This window comes from Musa acuminata, chromosome BXJ1-6 (genome assembly GCF_036884655.1).
Source record: "Musa acuminata AAA Group cultivar baxijiao chromosome BXJ1-6, Cavendish_Baxijiao_AAA, whole genome shotgun sequence".
In the NCBI taxonomy this organism is placed as follows: domain Eukaryota; kingdom Viridiplantae; phylum Streptophyta; class Magnoliopsida; order Zingiberales; family Musaceae; genus Musa; species Musa acuminata.
The window spans coordinates 25478235-25500788 of NC_088332.1; the positions used below are offsets into that span (position 1 = coordinate 25478235).

At 39.2% G+C, this 22554-nt stretch overlaps 1 protein-coding gene across 2 annotated transcripts; it reads left to right on the forward strand.

Moving 5' to 3' along the window:
* The first annotated feature begins 1024 nt into the window (after positions 1-1024).
* On the forward strand, positions 1025-19707 carry LOC135582511 (polyadenylate-binding protein 2-like). 2 transcript variants are annotated; one of them, XM_065188060.1, is made up of 9 exons: positions 1025-1604; positions 5708-5826; positions 5947-6603; positions 6699-6776; positions 6843-6932; positions 11157-11294; positions 17699-17878; positions 18603-18806; positions 19304-19707. In XM_065188060.1, the coding sequence occupies exons 1-9, from the start codon at positions 1355-1357 to the stop codon at positions 19547-19549; spliced, it is 1962 nt and encodes a 653-aa protein (XP_065044132.1). In that variant the 5' UTR covers positions 1025-1354; the 3' UTR covers positions 19550-19707. The 2 variants fall into 2 exon arrangements, with proteins under 2 accessions (XP_065044132.1, XP_065044133.1); XM_065188061.1 differs by having other exon boundaries at positions 18606-18806.
* Positions 19708-22554: the final 2847 nt, after the last annotated feature.

Below are 22554 nucleotides of genomic sequence, written 5' to 3' on the forward strand. Positions count from 1 at the left end.
GCAATGCTTCCTATATTTATCTCGATGTCTTTGAGAAGATACTCCAATGATAGAAACAACAACAATATATATATATATATATATATATATATATATATATATATATATAATGTTGCACCGACAGCGTCATGGTGGTTTGCTATCCACTGATATTTAAAAACACAAGAAATACAACTGGTCAACCGCATCGAATAGAGTTGACAAGTATATATTCTTGAATAGAATTTGGAGAGTAATATTCGAATAATATTACTTGTACGATTGAGAATTCAAGTATGAAAAAATATTTTTTCTATAGATAGATACGATGTGTGTGTCAACGTATTGGGTAGGAAACATAAAACTAATTTGGGTGTTGATATTTTTGATTTTCTTTATGGAAGGAGTGTCAAACTAAATAAATATTATATTGATTTTTTGATTTAAATTTTATTATCGATTATTGATTATTTTTCCTTTTGACATGCAAACCACTGTAACATCTGTGGTAAAAAGTTAACTTGGTTTATAAAATTAGGTTAATCTATTACTATTAACTCAAAATTAAGTATAATTAATTCATTAATTATCCCATTAGACCTCAAAAACATCAAATTCAATCAATCACCAGAATATTTCAACACTTTCAGCTAAGACATTGTGCACATTCGAATAATCATCTAAATATTTTAAAACATTCTCCTGATTTAGTTGGTCCTCTAAATATTTCAACATTTTGTGTTAAGACATTCTGGTGAGCGTAAATACTCCACCATTTTCGGTCAACACAGTCTGCAAATCCAATTAACCATCTAAATATTTTAACATTTTGTATTATTATAAAGTATTATTTATAGGAAAAAGAACTATTTATTGACCACGAGACACGGAGGCGCACCGACGCCGTGAAATCGAACGCCCACGAAGGAGGGATGGCAAAGATCCAACGGCCAGGACCTCACCAGCGCGTGCGTTACCGACCACGCTTTCGACTACTCGACGCCCGTCGGAGCGCACTATAAGATGCGCGGACCGGGCGACGGAACCGAGCGCGGTGCAGTCCGTGCTGCCCCTCCCAAGCCCTCCTCTTACTTCCCTATGTTTCGTTAAATCCGTCTACATCTCTCTTTGTACCCCCGACCCCCTTTTCCTCCCCTTCCGATCAAGCAAAAATCCCCAAAAAATCTGCAAAAATCCTCAAAAAAAGCAGCGATCTCCCGTGATCCCAGATCCTTTGTCCCCATAATTACCCACCAAAAAATCCTATCGAAAAGAGGAAGGTTTGTCGTGCTCGTCGTTGTAATCGCTAGGGTTTGTTCCAATAACGAGAGGAAGGGGGAGAAAAATTCCAAAAAATATCTATCCTGTGCGAGAGATGGCGCAGGCTCCGATGCCGCATCAGGCGCCGAACGGGACGGTCGACAACAATATCGCCTCCGCCGGCGGGGGCCACTCCTCGCCGACGTCGCTGTACGTGGGTGACCTGCACGGGAGCGTGACGGACGCGCAGGTCTACGATCTGTTCAGCCAGATCGGCCCCTTGCTGTCGGTCCGGGTCTGCCATGACGTCAATACGCACCGATCTCTCGGCTATGCTTATGTCAACTTTATTAACCCTGCCGATGGTGAGTTGGATCATCTTCTTGTCATCAGTTCAGGAAGTTCGATTTGATGCTTGGATTAGATGTCCACTCAAGCTAATTTTGGATATTTAAATTGCTAATATCATGCTATTTATTCTCACACTCTTTTTTCCTTTCCTCATTTGATGGCCACAGCCAATTTCGTTGAGGTTTCTTATCATTTGTTTGACTAACCTGATGAAAATTATTAGTTAATGTTGGTTTTATGTTTAGATACCATCTGAGCAAGAGTGACTATGCTTTGGATTAGGTTTAGTGATGGTGTGGTATCATCGATTGGTAGGGTAGAAAGAGGCATATTGATGGACTACCAGCTATTATAAAAACTCGATCCACATTAAATATGAAGGTAAAGCATATAAGATCCTTCTTGGACTTTCTGAATGAAGTGGAGTAGTTCCTTTACGACTTGCTATTAGGATCTTGATAGCCACGAGTCTCTTCAATTGTCTAGTCATTAGTATCTAAAGAATTTGGCAAGGAAGCTTGAGTTGAGAAATAAGGGTACTCTGGCATTTTTAGAAGCCCCATTTTGGCAGTGGTAGAGTTTTGTTTTTCCCCGTGAAGTATCTGTTTTATATGTTTCAATTGTTTAGGTTGAATTAGTTGTTGTTTGTTATTACATGAGATAACTTTAGGCCTCAATTTTTTTCGGTATGTGATTTTTTGTTAAACATTTTAAGGGAAAATAAGAGTCCTTGATGTTCTAATTTTGATTAGGATGACAAAACTCTTCTTCTTGCACAAAGAAGAAATTGAAATCTTTGTCATCACTTGTTTTGATTGGTTCTTTTTTGTGTTTGTTTATCTTATTTCTGATATCTAGCATTATGTGCTGGAAATTATTAATATGTACATGATCTTATTGTTTTTGCTGGTTATTCTCCCCTATTTGTGAATGGGGAACTTTACGATGAACGTTTTTGTAGGAGTTTGTAGCTCCTATCTGGTGCCTCATTCATTGAAGGAAGAGAAGTAGCCTCCCAAGAGAAAACAAAAAGAAAAAAAAGAAAAAAAAGGTTTTATTGCTTGTAAAATATTGGATAAATTGAGAGGATGACAATATCCTATTAAAAGAATTCCTAGATGACTTATTTGTGGGCCTATCATTGCTTGATCCCAAGTCATTGTTTGGATTTGGCAAATTATGTCATTGATTGGATGCTAAATCATTAGTGATCAATGAGTTCAATAACTCCTCAGTTGTGAACAAAGCATTGAATGTGATTATTGTGGTGGCTTGTAATTCCAATCTATATCCATCCTAATCTGTATGTTGTTTACTTATATATATCTTGATATCATTTATAAAATTTTCTGCTTCAATTGATTGACCAAATAATTAGTGTATTCAACTTGCTTTGTTGGATCACTGCTGGTAACAGTTGGATGACTATGCATTCTCCTTACATGGAGAGAGGCTGAAGTTCAAGCACCCTAACTTTGCTTGATATGCAAACCATATTATGAGTTACTTGATTAATTCTAATCTGAGCCAATGATTTGTTGTAATTTTTTGCTTTATTGGAGATACTGTTATATTTGTGATTGTGATGTCATCCAACAATCTATTGGGAGTCTCAAGTTTAGATTTTCTTAATAATTTTCATCAATGTTTGATTGTATCAGCATAGCATAAAAAATTGAAATATCGAATAATCTTAAATCTCTTTGACCTTGCTAATGTCTTAATTTTCTTTTCTAGTATTTGACTAAGAATTGAAAGAAAGGAAAATCCAACAAGAATTTCTTTGTGTTGTTGTCATGGAATCACATTGCGATCCTTGTCCTATATTTCTCCAGATTAAAAACATAAAATTGTACCTGTTCAACTTCATGTGCTCAAAGTTTGACATTGTAGAATCCCATTTTGTTTGCTGTCCTGCATTCTCTCCCAAGAATGTGAATTTTTATATCCATCACCTCGTCACATCATTAAATGGAATTTTTTTACTTTGGCTTCTGTAGTGAACACACTGACATCCTTCTTTGTTTTCTTGTCAAGTTAAATAGAATTTCTGATCACCTAGGAGAAAAAACCTTAGAAGTGTGTATCTGTGGCAGTAGCTCTTTGGTATGAACAATTATTTTGTTCAGTCCAAGTGTGTTAACTGAATATTTTCATGCTCATAGACAACCCAATTTAAGCTAAAAGAAGACCTCATTCGTTGAAATAAAAACGGATGTATAAATGAATAAAATTACCTACAGGCCCATATAAGCATAGCCGAACAGTTGATCATGATTTTGGGGTGTGAACAACAGCTATCTAGGCCAATTATCATTCTTAATTTTCTGGATAGTGAACTTTAAGTAAACCTTTATATAACTTAATGAGCTCAAGCTTAACACAACCATGGGTGTGAACAATGGCTATCATAGGCCAATTATCATTCTTAATTTTCTGGAAAGTGAACTTTAACTAAACCTTTATATAACTTAATGAGCTCAAACTTAACACAGCCACTTGATCCTACCATCTGACTGATCTGATAGACATGAGAAGGAACTCATATCAGCTGGATGCTGATTTGTTCTCAACTTTTTTATGGTTCAGGATGTCATTGGCCTTTGGTCTTTTCCCTATTCTCAATTATTTCAGTCCTTTTCTGTCTATTTTCTTTTTTTACAAGATGATTTATTTCTCTTTCTTTGTAGCTTTTGTCCTTTCCGAAACAACAAACAAAAACATTTCTTTAATTTTATTGACTTATTTGATTCAGGCTTTTTTAATCATAAATTCTGTTAAGAGTGTGTTTGTTGAAAAGAAAGCTTTTCAGAAATCAAGTTCCAATGAGTACCACTGTTTGTTATGGCATAAGAAGGATCCAACAATTTAGGGTTGGTATTTTGTTGAATCAGATTTAATCATTTAGTTTTGAGTTTAATCATTTAGATTGATATGATCATATTTTAAAGGTAGATTGGTCCAGAAAATACTTAAATTAGGTTCCTCAATGTCTGATTAAGCTTATTTACCTTTGTGATGTATTAAATTATGTAGTATTAATTTATTTCATTTTATTAAAGAGAGAGAATTGTTGTATTAATTGTTACCTAGAGACCTTGGTTTCACTTTCCAGAAACTAACTTTGATCCCCCAGCTGAATTCAAATCTGTTAGGGTGGGGGATCTTGCTATGCCATACTTCTACCATTTCTTCTCACTTCTGCTATACTTAATACTGAAGAAGCAGGGTGCACAACTTACATTGAATGCATTTGGAAATGCCACTTGTTTTAAACCGAACAACCCCTTGTGTTCTTTGTTGGATTGTTATTGTGTTAAATAAGCGGATGAACTGGGACTGAGAATTTGATGAGAAAAGACATTTTTGTTATACCTTACTATTCCTCTTGAATATTCTATTTTGAGATGTCTGATTATAAAAATTTTGCAATTGCTTCTCCAGTTTGTCTAAGCATTTATCTTTTATTGTGCTTCGCAATGCTGATGAGAGAAGGTTTTCCACGGCTTCGTCAATGGTAGTGTCCTTATGAAAGACAGTACCTTCGTTTTGGGCTTTTGGCATAGATGATAGATCTATTGTGGAGTTTAAGCAATAAATTTATAAAATTGGTTTTCTGCAACATACCTGATTCTTCTGGGCATTGTTTTAAGTTCATTTGTTTCATTTATAATTTTTGTTGTAAAATCCGAGATGCTTGGGTATGAAAGTTGTAGTAGAATCACTATAATGCAGACATTGTTAATGTTACCTTTCTGAAGTTTGAAATTCGTTAAAAATGGTTTTTTTAATCTGATGCTAGCTTTATTAATGCCATTCATGCTGTAAATTTTTTATAATAACTAAGATGATTCTTGTATTGATTAGAAGCTCTTTCACCAATGTCAGACAACTTGGTTGTTTGTCGCTGTTATCATTGGATTATTCTTCATGGTCATTGAGGGCTTTCACTATGTGGAAGCTGTCTCAGTACAAATATTGTGCTAGTCTTTTGATTGTTCCATAAAGATTCTGAGTATGACACTACAAGGGAAAAAAAGTGATGCTTATTTTAGTGTGATGGTCAAATGATTTAGGAAGACTTTTTTTTTGGATCTGACCCTCATATGTCTGACAGCTGCTACGGCATTGGATGTGCTGAACTTTACCCCACTTAACAACAAGCCTATTCGCATCATGTATTCGAACCGTGACCCTAGTATCCGCAGAAGTGGAGCAGCAAATGTTTTCATTAAGGTACAATGCAATTTGGTTTGCTGTAACAATAACATTCTTTTGTCTTTATGGCTTGCTTGTTTTATGCTACTTAAGTTTCCTTTGCATTTTTTTGTCTTGTACTCTTCCCTGCCCCCTCAGAATTTGGATAAAGAAATAGACAACAAGGCACTACATGAGATATTTTCGTCTTTTGGTAGTATTCTCTCCTGCAAGGTCGCAACAGATGCATCTGGCCAATCAAAAGGCTATGGTTTTGTTCAATTTGATCAAGAAGAGGCAGCACAGAATGCAATTAATAAGCTAAATGGCATGCTTGTCAATGATAAACCGGTTTTTGTTGGACCGTTTGTTCGCAAGCAGGAAAGGGAAAATTCTTTAGACAAGACAAAATTTTGTAATGTCTTTGTCAAAAATCTATCAGAGTCGACTACGAAGGAAGATCTAGAAAACATATTTGGCAAGTATGGCAAAATAACCAGTGCTGTTGTTATGAGGGAGGAAGATGGAAAATCAAAATGCTTTGGGTTCATTAATTTTGAGAACCCGGATGCTGCTGCCCGAGCAGTACAAGAACTCAATGGGCATAAATTTGATGATAAGGAATGGTATGTTGGAAAGGCACTTAAGAAATCTGAAAGGGAACTGGAACTGAAAGAAAAGTTTGATCGGAATGCAAAGGAGACAATGGACAAATATCAAGGTCTTAACTTATATTTGAAGAACTTGGATGATAGCATTGGAGATGATGAACTGAGAGAACTCTTTTCTGGTTTTGGTATGATTACTTCTTGCAAGGTATAATTTATCTATCTTTGTACATATTTTGCTCAATTTTTTTGGTAAGTTCTACTGGCCGTTTTATGGATGTGGTTAATATAACTGAATCACAGGTTATGCGGGAACCTAATGGTATAAGTAAAGGTTCTGGATTTGTTGCTTTTTCGGCTCCTGATGAAGCAGCTCGAGCTGTAAGTTTTCCCAATTTTATGTGTTTGGGAAAATAGTAAACTGATTTTTTTTTCCTTTTTATGTAGCTCACAGAGATGAATGGGAAGATGGTCTGCGGGAAGCCACTTTACGTTGCACCTGCACAGCGTAAAGAAGATAGAAGAGCTAAGTTGCAGGTATCTTACTCTATCCAAATATTTTATCGATGTAATGATCAAGCCTTAATGTGAGTCATCCTATGGTCAGCTGGTTTTAAATGCAGTACCTTCTACTAATGGCCTATCTCTAGTTTAGGATACCTTATTACAATGTAGAAGTTTGAAGGGGCTGAGCTGTGCATTACTTGAAAACATAAGACACATGTTCTTTGATGGCAGCTCCAGTATCTGAATGATGATACATATTTCATTTTGATGATTGTTATGCTAAATGAGTGGTATTATGGCCTGTACTTTTTGAATTCAAATTGTTGTCCCTGATGCTATTGCTCTACTTTGTTTTTCTTGGCTAGATTGAAATGAATTGAGCATAATTCTTCTGATGTATGAAAAATGCTTATGTAATGTGCTCGGATATCTGAGGAGAATTATGTACTAGACTTTCTATGTAATGGAAATTTTACGTTTAGCCAAAAAAAGTGCTTCACTGATGCTGTTAAAGCAGCAAACAGTCTAGGAGGAATAAAATTTTGTTGATATTTTGGGTTGGTCAAAAAAGCCTATTGATTGTCTTCATTTAGCTTTTGTTGTTTGAAGTTGATGTAGTTTTTATTGATTTGCTATTTACATTTGATTTTATGAGGAGTGACAGGAGAATGTCTAGTAGTGTTTCTGTCAAATATTCTTTTCTTATTTGTAGTTCTGGGAGGACTTCCTGGATGTGTTTTGAGATATATATTGGTTCTTTTGGGAAGTTTGCTTTTGATTGAAACTTTGTGCATTGTTCACTGGGGACTGGTAATGGGAGTTAAAACTGGTTGATCATTTTGTGAACATATGAAATCAATACTTAGGTTTCGGTTCACTATCATCTACCATCCATCATTCAAGATTTAAACTAAACAAATAAGTCCTGATCCAAACAAACCCATTTCTTTTTTCCAAACTACTGTTTTTTTTGTTCCACTTGCCCAGTGCAACGACATCCTGCTGCTTCGTTTGATTTCTGTAAAAAGATTTGCAACCCTGTAGCATAGTCGCTTCAAAATGTAAAGTCATAAATGTTTCCACAATTTTGACATACAATAATATTATGCTAACTTCATATTTATGGGCTGTTTTACATTCATCCACGAATCCTTACTGCCTTTTTGTGATTGTGTTATCTTTGTGAAACCAGTGATTTAAAAAGCGCTAGGCGCCAAGGTCCAAAAACGCCTGAGACGCTAGGCGCTCGCCCGAGCGAAGCGAGGCACTAAAATATAAAAATATAAAATATAATTAATAAATATAATTATTTAAAATTTTAAATAAAAATATAAAAATATATAATATAATTAATAAATATAATCACATTAACAGTATAAACCTGCTGACGGAGAAACGAGGAAGCAGCGGCGGCGGCAGCGGCGAGCGGCGGCGAGCGGCGGCAGCGGCAGCGGGAAAGGGAAAGGGAGCGGAAGGCGCGAGCAGCGGGAGGCCTCGAGGGAGGCGCGAGCAGCGGGAAGGCTCGCGGGAGGGTTCGCAGGAGGCGAGAGGGCTCGCGGGAGGCGCGAGCAGCGGGAGGGCTCGCGGGAGGCGTGAGCAGCGGGAGGGCTCGAGGGAGGCGCGAGCAGCGAGAAGGCTCGCGGGAGGGCTCGCAGGAGACGCGAGCAGCGAGAGGGCTCGCGGGAGGCGCGAGCAGCGGGAGGGCTCGTGGGAGGGCTCGCAGGAGGCGCGAGCAGCGGGAAGGCTCGCGGGAGGCGCGAGCAGCGGGAGCAGCGGCAGCGAGCGACGAGATCGGGATCGGGATCGGGATCGAGAGCGGCAACGGCAGCAGGTTAGTGTTGGGTTAGGGTTAGGGTTGGGGTTATATCGGTTTAGTTGGTTCAATCGAACCAACTAACAACCGAACTAGACCTAAAATTCTGGTTCGGTCGCCTTGGTTTACCCAGGCGCTCGCCCGAAGCGCCCAGCGCCTGGGCTCGGGCGAGCGCCCAGGCGGCGCCTGTTTGAAGCGCGCCGCCTGGGACATTAGCGAGGCGCTCGGGCCTCGCCTCGCCTCGCCCGAGCGCCTAGGCGAGTGCCCGAGCGCCTTTTGCAATCACTGTGTGAAACACCATAAATTTTAAAACAGTGACATGTTAAACAATCTTTTATATGGCTGCTGCTTTCAACTTTGCCGTTCACACTTGTAGATATATTCAGATTAGTGTTGTTAGCAGCTCCTTTTTGCTGTTGTTAGAGTTATAAAGTGCATTTTGACAGATAACTTCAGCTGTAAATACTAATTAACCAAAACTCTCTGCTTCCAAGTGTGTTTAACAATCTTTTCTGACATCATGATACAAAGATGGCATAGCAAGCTTGTAGCTTATCCTTTGTGGGATTTTGACATTATTGTAGCAGTGATTTTGGCTCTGATGGTGTCTATGGCTACCACAAGCCTTTTCTCAAGTTTGTATAATTGCTTTTGTTACATCAGATCTGCAGAAAAGTTTCAGGATAGCCATGATTTTCTATCCTTCTGACTAATTTTAAGCTTAGGAACATAAAAGATTCTGACAAGTTATTAAAAATTCACTGGAAGTTGTGAATGACAATAATATTTGGTCTGTATCATGAAGTTTGAAAGCTGCTTTGTTTGAGATGGTAATGTTTATCAATAGCAAATTTGCTTTATAAAAGCAAGTATTAAGCACTTGTTAAGTGTTGGGAAGTACACAGGCACAGTGCATATGGATGTGAATTCATGTCTTTCATGGCCTATCCACCCCTTTATTTAGCGAGATGACAGTGAATGGTCAAGCTTGTATACAATGGGGGTTGATGACTTATTGGAGTGTAAACTCGAGGTGTATGTTGAGTCATGTATCATGTGTCCCTGTGAATGAGTTGCTTCTTAAAAGTGAGACTGAAAGACCAAGCTTGCTTACATGTCAAGGGGGATGAGGAGCATTAGATAGTTTATTGATGAACTTTTATTGTCTTTTGGGAGGTGTTGAAAAAGGTTGCTAAAAGGAAGATGCTTGGTGCAATATTGCAGAACGGAAGTGTCTTTGTTTTAATGTGGTTATGCATGCAATTGATGGTAACTAATAACAGTATAAAAGCTTGTTGCAAGCACCTTGTTTGAATAATAGAAAAATAGGTATAAAGAGCTCTAGACATTGTCAAACACTTCTAAAATATAGCTTCTTCCAACTCCAAAGTCATCCAAAGGAAATTTGAAAACTTTAGCAAATGAACTTCTTAGATCACAACTGTAATTTGAAGGATATGTAACAATTCACAGAAGTGGCATCGAAAAAGTTGAAAAGGTTAGTAAAATTGGTATAGTTTCTGAAGTTATGGAAGGTCAAATGTCAATTGAGTTAGCAGATCAAGATATTGCTCATGACTTGTTGACAAATGAAGAACCTTCATAGCCTGTTTAAAGCAACCTTAGCAACTGCAGCCCGCAAGTAATGTATCCTGGCAGCACAATTCTTTTTAACCTTGCCCTCCCTCATAGCCTGTTTAAAACAACCTTAGATCCTGCTTATCTCCACTTTCTGAGACCACAAGCAACCAGTTTGGCAGCTGTTATTCCCTTTTCTTTAGACCTTGTTGACTTATCTACATGGCAGCTACAGCCTGTTTAACAAGGCTGGCCAAGAAGCTTCACCCAAACTTGTAAGATGGATTCTTCAGGTTTGGACACCAACACATTGTTTTACTAGTCATTTGTCTCCTGTGTTGGAGCTCTATATTATTAAATGTCAAAAACAAAAATCTTCAATTGAATGATTTAATTAGCCACAGGTAACTGGTATTAAGAATTCGAACAGTCGTATATGGTGCTTATAATTGAACTGCTTGTTAAATTATGTCAATTTCCTTTGACAAGTATAGTTCTCGACAGGGAGCACCTTGCTGATTTTAGAACAGCATCGCACTGGGAATGCAGTTTTTAGGCTGCCTCAAACTTCTTCTTTATGATGTCTGTCAAGTTTGGATAGCTTCATTGTCCACTTGTCATGCATGAGTGTTCTACTCAGGTGTTTACTTTTGCAATTACCAAACCAGATTATTTTACTTTCCTTGAATGGTCCAACCTAGTAGTTATGTACAGTGTACTGTTAGCTGGCATGGTGGCCTTTGTACCATTTTGTTTTTATTTTTTACTCTGCCATTAAACAGTACTACCTCTGCATGTATTGTTTACATATATGTTTTTTGGTCATTTTTATCATGCTTTCTATTGGTTTTGTTAATTTTCAGGCACAGTTTTCACAAGTACGGCCAGTAGCAATGGTGCCTACTGCTGGTACTCGTTTTCCCATGTACCCCCCTGGTGCTCCTGGTGTGGGGCAACATATATTTTATGGTCAAGCACCTCCTGGCCTTATTCCACCACAGGTAACTATTATATTGTTGTTATGTACTTTGATTTATTTATTTTTTCAGTCAACAATGCTTACAAAAAAATTTAATGCTTTTCTTCCGTGCACAACCCCTTAATGATACACCTTATGTTGATTGACCGTCTTGAGTGTCTTCATTATATGCAATATTAATATAAGATATCTTGATGAAGCGTAATATTGATGTTAAAAAAGAAAACTCATATTTCTTGGGATTATTTAGTTTTTATCATAAGATTTGATTTGGCCGAAAGTTAAAGAAAAAGCCCACGATCATCATTCAAGCTGTTATTTAATTTGGTGAGTAGTGATAACTCAATGATGGTTAATATGCATGTTATATAACATCCATTATAATGCTTAATAACAGGTTTGAGCATCAATTTTCCAATGTAATTGATTTTTTTTTTCCTGTTATGATTTTTTTTATATTTCAATGTGAAAGACATTGCAGCCTTATGGTTCTCGGACAAAGTTGGAGAACATGGAAAAATGGGGATTGGAAGTTTGATATGCTTAATATTGATGAATTTAGCTGCTTGCCCCACTTAACAGAAGACCACTTGTATGCCATTTCCATTATGTTACAAAAGGTGCATTAAGCACTTTCTGAGATGATGTTAGGACTCTAGCTAGGAGAGTCCTAATTGAGAGGGACATTCATATAAAACCTACCTAAGCTGACCCTTATTAAAGAGGTGAAGAGGCCGGCTAGGGTTAGGAGGTTGTTTCTTAGAGATTAATTAGGAGTTGTAAAAGAATAGGATTCTTAAGTAGAAGTCCTATTATGAGTTGGTTAGAAGTAGGAGTCTTGAGTAGAGTCCTATTAGGAGTTAAGGTTTAGAAACCCTATAAATAGCCATGTATTCCTCCTCTTTTGATAAGCAATAGATGAATCTTTTCTGCAGCCTTTGAGCAGCAAACTAAGGGAGGAACCCCTATAGAGTTCCAAGGAGGCCGATCCCCTAAAGAGATCAACCCCAAGTTTAGAATCTGCAAGGGTTCTAACACCTGGTTTCAGAGCAGCGTTCTTGGCGTCTCGCTGCCCTTCCACAGCCATCCATCAACCCTCCACAACCGCCCAAAGCAATTCCCACAATTGCTTAAGAGATCGTTGTCAAATTCTGCCGTCATCTCCACCACCACGGATCATCCTTTGATCTCCCTATGAATTACAACAGGTTCTGGTTTTCTACCTTACTGCTGTTGCAATTTAGTTATCCTTATTTGAAAATCCCAAAAATATTATTCCTATATTGCTTTATAAACTTTTCGTCATAAAGTTTTCATCTCTACGATGAAAGATACATTGCAGAATTCCAACCGTATAGCACCGTCTGTTTGATCTTGCTACTATGTTTTTTTTATCCAAATCTCTATGAAATTTTTATGACATCTTTGACATTTCCTAACAGCAGGTTTCCTTTGGTTTTGTCAAAAAATTCTCAATATAAACCATTGATATTTTACGTCTAATCTGCTATACTTGAAAATCTGCACTGTAAAATTTCAGCCGCATAGCACTGTTTGTTTGATCTTGATACTACGTTGTTTCTATCCAAATCTTTACGAAATTTTTATGATAGCTTTGACACTTCCTAACAGTGGAATTCCCGTTGGTTTCATCAAAAAATTCTCAATATATACCACTGATCTTTTACGTCCAATCTGCTATACTTAAAAATCTGTGCTGCAGAAAATTTCAGCCGCATATTGTTGCCTTAACCCATCTATTTGCAATTTTTTTTGAATAAAATTTCTTATACACTTCATAGATCATCTTGGCTTCCATCTAAGATTGATCTATTAAGAAATTCATCTCTAAAAACGATTTTGTGTTGCTGCAAATTTTCGTCGTAACCCGTTGAAATTTCTCGACGAGAATTCTGCAATCGCAACTTGCACCAATTTCCTTATTGTTATACTGCCGAAATTTTCTTGATTAAATTAGATATCCTTGCTGTCATATAAACTGTGATTTTGCTATCAATTCCCTCCTCAATTCTCTCAAGTTTTTGGTGGAAATTACGTCAAGAAACCGTTGTTTCTTTGACGACAATTCTACTCTTACAAGACAGCACATACTTGCTGCAACTTTCATTGATTTCTATCAAACCTTTGCTACCATCTACCACAGATATAAAAATTTCATCTATAGCCCTAAAACTCCACCAAACCACACCCTCAAACTGCACCCAAAATAGCCACAAAACAAGCCTAAACCGTAGCCTACATCCACCGATCTACCAACCCTTTCGACCATCACCTCTCTGAACCAATACATGCCTTTAACCCGACAACAAAAGTGAGATCTTAACATCACAGATTTGACGGCATATACTATGGCATCTGAGGAGGTAATCAATGCTAAATTCGAAGCCTTCGAGGCGCGAATGAAGGATAAGATTCGGACGCTCTTTACCGAACTCAGATTGGGCCGACCACTAAGCCCGAAGAAATCACATCAAGGAGAGAGCTTTGCCCAATCGCACCAAGCCCAAAGATATGACTTCCAAGAGAGGGGAAGCTCTATGATCAACCCCAACTATCCATGCATGAGAGTGGACTTCCCTAGATGGGAAGAAGGAGACCCGATTGGTTGGATCTCGCACGCGGAGTGATATTTTCGGTACCATAAAACCGCGGATGCATCTATGGTGAAAATTACAGCTATACATCTTGAAGGGGATGCTATACAGTAGTTTGACTGGTTTGAACATACTTATGGAGTCCTTTAATGGCGATAATTCAAAGGACTGCTGATCCGCTTCAAACCAACCGATTACGAGAATATTGACGGACAACTAGCAAAGATTCGACAAACCTCTACCATTCAGGAGTACCAAACCAGGTTTGAAAGGTTATCTAATCAAACTCGTGATTGGTCTCAAAAACAGCTATTGAGGACCTTTATTGAGGGCTTGAAGCCGGAGATCCGAGGAGAAGTTAAAGCGCGACAACCATATATGCTTATGGCAGCCATCTCTTTCGCACGACATCAAGAGGAGCAATTGAACCATGAAGCTCAGAGGACTAGGGTCGCTCCTCAACCAGTAATATTGAAGCCCTCAGCCCCCCTTACTATCGATCAAGTCCCTACACCAAAGAGGTTAACAAGAGAAGAGCTTCGGGAGCGATATGCGAAGGGGTTATATTGGCATTGTGATGAGCCGTGGAGCCGTGAGCATCGCTATAGTAAAGGGAGACTTCTTATGATTGAACCAATAGAAGAAGATGCCATTGAACATCCATAAGAGAGCCTTGAATATGAAGAAGAAGATGCAGAAGAAGAGCCACAACCGACCGAAGTTACGGTACATACACTAGCCAGCTACTCAAACCCGCAAACGATGAAAGTTGGATGCCTTCTCAAACAACAATCGATCACTGTTCTCATCGACACGGGCAGTACTAATAACTTCCTAAACAGTAAGGTTACTATCCAGATGGCCTTACCTATCGAGAATTGTAACAGGTTTGACGTTAAGGTCGCCGATGGATGGATTTTGAAGTATGATCGTAGGCGCCCGCAAGTTAAACTGTTGCTGATCATGAGGCCTTACCAAGAGATAATTGCATATTTCTTCCTTCTCCCTCTTGATGATCATGAGGCCATGCTCATAATTAAATGGTTGACGATATTAGGTGATATTTCTTGGAATTTTATGCAACTAATTATGAAATTTTATAGTAAGGAGAAACAGGTGATACTGAACGGGAAACGTAGGGGCGACGTAAGACGATTTGCACACAACAAATGGAGAAGGTTTTACATAAAGCATGCAGCAGATTTTTGGTACAACTTGGGTAGCAAACTAAGGGAGAGCCAATAGAATTTGAAGATTCAAACCTACTTCCTTTGCTTGCTGAATTTTCAGATATATTTGACGACAACCTACCTCTTACTCGTCGGCATGATCATTATATAACGATTCTTTCAGGCAAACCTCTAGCAAATACTCGTCCATATCAATATTGAAAGGATTGTAAAAGAGATGCTCGAAACAGGAGTTATTCGGCCAAGTTGCAACCTCTACTCTTCACCGGTGCTACTTGTACGCAAGAAGGACGGAACATGACGAATATGCGTTGATTACCGAGCTCTCAATGGCATAACCATCAAGGACAAATACCTTATTCCAATAGCAGATGAATTACTAGATGAAAGGGAGCACAAATCTTCACAAAGCTGGACCTTTGATCTCGGTATCATCAAATATGAGTGTGCGAAGAAGACATACCGAAAACCACCTTTTGAACGCACAACAACCACTACGAATTTTTGCTTTCTTCAACAGAAGGTGGAATATCTTGGGCATATCATATCAGAGGAAGGTGTGACAGTGGACCCCTTCAAAATTGAAGCAATGCAAAACTGGCCTACCCCGAGGAACATAAAATTGCTAGCTTTCTGGGTTTAACAGGCTACTATCGTAAGTTCGTGAAAAACTATGGAAAGATCAATGCACCACTTACTTTCTTACTGGAAAAAGATGTCTTCCAATGGATAGACAGAGCCTCCGTTGCCTTCGACAAACTTAATGCAGCCATGACGACGACGCCGGTGCTAACACTACCAGATTTCAACCGACCCTTCATTATTGAGGCCGACGCATCTGGAGTCGGAATTGGAGCCATTCTCATGCAAGATGGTCGACCACTCGCATACACTAGCAAGGCATTATCTCCCTCCCATCAAAATAAGTCAACATATGATAAGGAGATGCTCGCCATTGTGCGCGTAGCAACGAGGTGGAAACCCTACTTGATTGGTCGACGATTTCAAATTAAAACCGACCATAAAAGCCTCAAGTACTTTTTGGAGCGAAAGATATCATCCCCTGAGCAGCAAAAATGGGTAACAAAACTTCTTGGATTTGATTATGAAATAACTTACAAAAAGGGGAAAGAGAATGTTCTTGCAGATGCGCTTTCGCGGCTACCCGAGCAAGCTGAAGTTTCGGCCATTTCACTTCCGACCAGCGACTTCCTTGAGGATATTAAGATGGAATGACAGGAAGATTCAGAGACTAGTAAGATTATAAAAAAATTGGAGGAAGCACCAAGCTCCGTGGCTCATTACAATTGGGACTCAAAAGAATTACACTATAAGGGACGCATTGTGCTTATGATAAATTCTACTTGCAACTTCACGAGTAGATTTTGGACAAAGTTATTCCATATGCAGGGTATTAAATTGAAAGGAAGTACGGCATATCACCCACAAATCAACGGCTAGACAAAAATTGTAAATAGGTGCTTGGAGACAGCCCAAAGCCACCCACCAAATATGACTATCCAAGGAGAACTCCAGACCCAGCCAAGTGCCATTATTGATCGACGGATCGTGACTCGACGACGACGACCCACTACTAAAGTGCTAATATAGTGGGTGAACCTACCAACAGAAGATGCCACTTGGGAGAACTATGACGACTTGAAGATCAAATTCTCAAAATTCATGAATCGTCAGCCTCGAGGACAAGACTGATTTGAAGAGGGCGGGTTTGTTAGGACTCTAGCTAGGAGAGTCCTAATTGAGAGGGACATTCATGTAAAACCTACCTAAGCCGATCCCTATTAAAGAGGTGAAGAGGCCGGCTAGGGTTAGGAGGTTGTTTCTTAGAGATGAATTAGGAGTTGTAAAGGAATAGGAGTCTTGAGTAGAAGTCCTATTATGAGTTGGTTAGAAGTAGGAGCCTTGAGTAGAGTCCTATTAGGAGTTAGGGATTAGAAACCCTATAAATAGCCATGTATTCCTCCTTTTTTGATAAGCAATAGATGAATCTTTTTTGTAGCCTTTGAGCAGCAACTTGGAGGGAGGAACCCCTATAGAGTTCCAAGGAGGCCGATCCCCTAAAGAGATCAACCCCAAGTTTAGAATCTGCAAGGGTTCTAACAGATGATCAGGCAAGGACGAGGACATGAAGGACACCTTCTCATTATATTAACTATTTGTCTTTTCTACGGCAATGTAACAACTAGCATTTTTCATAATCTTAACTATTGAAAACCATTTCTAGCATTTATGTTGAGGCTGCTTCTTTCCAGCTCAAATCTTTGTCAAATCTTGTCAGGGCTTTTGTCCCAATGATGAGATTAGTGTGAAAATAGATGGATAGCTTTGACGATATGATGCTTAAGGAAAATATGCAATTTGCAGATGCTTTTTCTTTTTTATATTGGATGAGTTTTGATCTATTGATCTATTCTTTTTTGTCATTGCCAAATATTTGGATGCTATTGGAAATCTAATCTTCATATCATTACATTTCAGGTTGATAAATTGTTATTGTGCACTGGGTTGGTTGATGTTGTAATTTTTTATAGTTCATAAATTAGCACCAATACTTATTAATCTTTAATTGCATTCTCAAAATTCTACAATTTCATCTACAGCCTGGATTTGGTTTCCAGCAACAGCTTATTCCTGGAATGCGGCCCACAGGGGCACCTATGCCAAATTTCTTAGTGCCCCTAGTCCAACAAGGTCAGCAGATGCATCGCCCAGGAGGTAGGCGTTCTGGAGTAGGACCTAGACAACAAATGCAGCAGTCTATGCCTCTAGTTCAGCAACAGGTCTGCGATCATCCTCTTTGCATTCGGAGATGTTTTTCCCTTTCTGACCTTTTGCAATATTATATTTATATGGTATATTTCAGCAATATTCACATAATTGCAACTGGTTGTAAATAAAACATGATAAAACAGGAGAGGTGTTGAATGGGTTAAGATCCACATTGTGTTTTAAATTGGTTTTGCACTAGTTCTGATTTATTTGAGGGGGTGAGGCAACTAGTTATATATGTGGTAGATACTGATTTGTTAAAAATTAACTGACTGGTCAGGTAGATGCCTGAAATGAGCACTTCTAACCTCATTAGAGGCATCTGAGTGCTGGATTTGCAAAAAGCATCACGGAAAGATCAAGCACATTGTCACACTTTTCGATGATAAAATTAAGCATGCATGATAATAGATGGACTACAGATGGGATCCATGCTTACACTGAGAGACATAGGGTGCGCAAGTATGGTCCATCTAAATTTTGAGCTGTGCACAGCTGTATGTCTGATGTGTTTTACTTCTCGATTTCTCATCAATGAAATCTGAAATATTGCTATATGATGGTCTGGTGCTTGGTCCACTTTGTTGATTTTTCTGCCTGCATGATTTGGAGCTACGCAATATGAATTGTTACTTTGTCACAAATGCAGTAATTTTACTTCTTGATTGTTCCAGTGATCCTGATTTGTATAGTGCAAAATGTGTATTCATATTATTTTTTGCCAAAATTGGATAGCAGATGTTTCCAAGGGGCCGTGTCCAGCGCTACCCTCCTGGACGCAACATGCCTGATATTCCAATACCAGGTGTTGTTGGAGGGATGCTATCTCCCTATGACATGGGAGGTTTGCCCATGCGAGATGCTCCTATGTCACAACCTATTCCCATTGGGGCATTGGCTTCAGCCCTTGCAAATGCAACTCCTGAGCAGCAAAGGATGGTATGTCTTTTCACTAGATGCATCTCCTACCAGTTACTGTGTGCAACTTTTTTTCTTTGTATATGTTTTTAAACTGTTATGCCATTCTGTTAGTAGTACATATTTGTTGGGATAACATGTCTCACACATCTTATATTATGCGGCAGAGTAATGTTTGTTTCTTTAACTAAAACCAGCACCAAACTATGGGTAAAAATGAGTGAACCTCCTGAAACTCCATGGCCACACATGGCCCATCTCCCAGCCACTTGATGGTCTTGCATTTTCAGATTGATCGAATCCATCTCTGGGCTTGAAATCCTTGTCACTTGCTTTGCTGTGGAGCCTATCACTGACCACAAATTGTTCAGGATGCAGATATTATGCTCATATATTTGAAGTATACCATTATGCTTGGTCAGTGGGGACTATCTTAATGTCCCATGATCAGTTACTGTGTTTGATTTGTGATTCTGAAATGATCCACTGATAATGATTCAAATGTTTTTTCTGTCTAGATGCTGGGTGAGAATCTGTACCCACTAGTTGAGCAACTCGAACATGATCATGCAGCCAAAGTTACAGGGATGCTACTGGAGATGGACCAGACTGAGGTCCTGCATCTGCTGGAATCTCCAGATGCCCTGAAAGCGAAAGTTGCAGAGGCAATGGAAGTTCTGAGGAACGTCGCACAGCAGCATCAGGCTAATGCCCCCACTGATCAGTTGGCGGCGTTGTCCCTGAATGATGGCCTTGTTTCTTGAGATCGCAGAGACTCGATTAAAATAATACCGGACACCGTTTGGTGACAAACAGCTGGTCTTTTGAGGTTATTTTGGCTTGGTTTTTGTTGGATTGGGTGTCAACTATGCTATTGTCGACCTGTTTGTCAGTGGAAACAATGATTGAATCTCCTGGATCATCGTATTGTATTGGCTTGAATTTGACTTACTACTGCTGCTTGCAAGTGTTGCAGGTATGATATGGTCATTGGCATTGGGAATCCAGGCATTGCTGGCACAACATGAGACGGACACCTACGGCTAAAGGAGACAGCATATTCTTCGCCACAGCAGTTTAACCATGGCCTTCAGGTGCGTTTTCTCAGATCTGGCGAATGCTCCCTTTATCAAAAGAAAATGTACGTTGTTGAGACCTTGTCATGCACTAAACCAAGAAAGCCGCATTGGTTTAGTCATCCCTCACCATGGGTTGAGCGAACAACCCTTTAGGGTTCCGAGTGCCTTGACTGTCCAAGCCAATGGACATTGGCATCTGTTAACTTCACCAGTCTGATCTTTGAAGTCTGTTGTTTCCGTGAGGCAGAACAAGAAACGAGCTTTGGGAGACTTTGTCCCACTTGTGTAGAGAGAGAGAGAGAGAGAGAATTATTTGCATTTGAGATGGGTAATGGGTTCGGAACATGAAAGACCTAGGTTTGAGGGAGTTAGTACGCACGTGTCTAAAGTATAGCTTGGGTGGCGATTAGATCAGATCGAAGTTATGAGATGATGTCAACAATGACTAGACATCATAGTATGGGAGTTGATAGTCTAAAAAGCTTTTAGACACCATGCGTTTTGACCACCAAGTTGGACTCTCGATGAGAGCAGCTCTAGTTTCGACAATTTGGTTCACAGAAAATAGTAGAGATTTTGGAAGTGGAGTTGATCCGTATAGTCTAAAAGTATGCAAAAAAAAAAACGAAAGTTTAATGTGACATGACCAATGACCGCTTGCTTCATCTTTGTCAAACCCTCATGCTTCTCTACTCCCTATCAAGAACATGATGGCACGATCTTCTCTACAGAGATCATGTTTTCTTCAATGTCTGCACTATTTATTGAGCTGTACAATACTGGGTCAATAGATGTCTCCTTAGTGCACACTCTACACAGGACAACTGTTTACATAGATCATATTTCAATTTGATCAAATTAGGTGGAGAATATTCATCTGCATTTATGTTGACCAACCTTAAGAAACACACCTTGCTTTGACCATCATAATGTTAAATCTCCCTTCAAGTATACCTAAATCATCATTCTAATTGAATCATTCAATTGGTTCTTTAATCCCTTTTCTGCTTTTCTTTAAAGGAGGCGAAAGGCCTCGATCATGTCAATGACGGTCGTTAAGCCCTTAATTTTCTTATGACAACCTAATATTATTCGATCATTCCTTTACTGGGTCAATGGTATGATTCTGAACTCTTGCCCTTCCGTTCATTAACGGTGCAGTCCTTTGTCATCTCGTATGTCGTCTTTTTGTCCCGTGGCCAAGTGCATGATACCTTCTGCTGGCACATAAATGACAGGAAAGGAAATGTAAAAGGACCACCATTTCCCCTCTTGCATTTCATTAAACCCGTGACCAGCAACACATAGGTATGTATGTACATATATACCTGGAGGATTATACTACTGCCTGTAAAAAACAAAGTACATCTACTTTATAATGCTATTGCTGCTAAAAATCTGCTCCTGTTTTTTTTTTTTTTCTTCATACGTATGACGTGGTCAAGTCCTATACGGATAGTTCTTTATCATCTAACACGGGAGGAAATATGCACCACACGAATATGATCGAACTTGGCACTTGAACAGTCAAGTGTTAGGTGTCGCAAAAAGATTTGAACCTATGATCCTTTGAAAGGATTTTTTTTTAAATTTTTTTATGATCATCTTCCTTTGTTGTTTTAGGTCTGGTTTTCTTGCTCCTTCACAAAACATTACATTTTTTCCTGAGGATGTATATTATTAATTAATAAGGCAATTAAATATTTATTTATGCTTTTGAATTTTTATCTCTCTTCTTATCCCATTTAAAGTTATGTAAATAGTGGAAAAAAAAACTAATGCATTATTTTATGTGTGATAAGATAAATCGAGATGGATTTTGATGTAGCCATTGAAAGGAATGGCGGGTGGATCATCTGAAGCCTGTCTACTGTTCGAAGAAAAGTCAACATGCCGGCGGTGTCGGTAGTGGAATGGAGGATCCCAATTGCATTATTATTCACATCACTTTCTTCTTAGTTTATCGCCTTGTCTTCCTCGTCACACCTCCGTCGCCACAATTCTTCCATTAGGATAAGACAACTGCCACAACTTAGCTGAGCCACACCTCCTCTCTATCTCTTTCTTTCTCCGCCACTATCTCTCCTGAAAAGTCCTCCCCCCACCGCTTCTTCCACACCATCATCTCGAGCCTCCGTTTCATCCCCACCAAGCGATCTCGACCGTTGGCTTGAGGAAGAACTAAGCTCCGATCTCTCTCCCTCCCATCTCTATCATCGTCGTGTGTGTGTGTGTGAGAGAGAGAGAGACCGAGCGGATGGGGGGTTTCCGTAGGCGAGGCGGAAACGTCGACGTCGGCCACTGGGTCACGTGTCCGGTGGTGGCGTGCTGCGCTCCACATCGCCTGTCGGCGGCGGCGGCTGCTGGGATCTCTCTCCATCCTTCCACGTGGCAGCATCTCCTTATCAAGCTATCGCGTCCGTGTCCCGTCTCGCTTTGCCTTGTTTGTTTCTTGCCGACTACGTGTATAATTACTTGGCCGTTGAAAGGGTTGATTTGACACAATCTACACCGCAGGATTTGTCAAACTACGTAGAATTATTAGCATCTTAGCCGTCGGTTTCCGTCGCCAAAGAGCACAGCTCTTTACATACACACTACACTCACTATTCCGTTTGGCTTTTAGTTATTGTAGTTCTCATCAGCAGCTTTAGTTAATCCCCTCAACATTTTAGTGATAACTATATATG

Excerpts from the sequence above, each read along its gene's own strand:
- LOC135582511 (XM_065188060.1), top strand. The coding sequence starts at position 1,355 with ATGGCGCAGGCTCCGATGCCGCATCAGGCGCCGAACGGGACGGTCGAC. Across the intron at positions 5,827-5,946 it reads CAGCAAATGTTTTCATTAAG|AATTTGGATAAAGAAATAGA; the intron begins GTACAATGCAAT and ends CTGCCCCCTCAG. Across the intron at positions 6,933-11,156 it reads ATAGAAGAGCTAAGTTGCAG|GCACAGTTTTCACAAGTACG; the intron begins GTATCTTACTCT and ends GTTAATTTTCAG.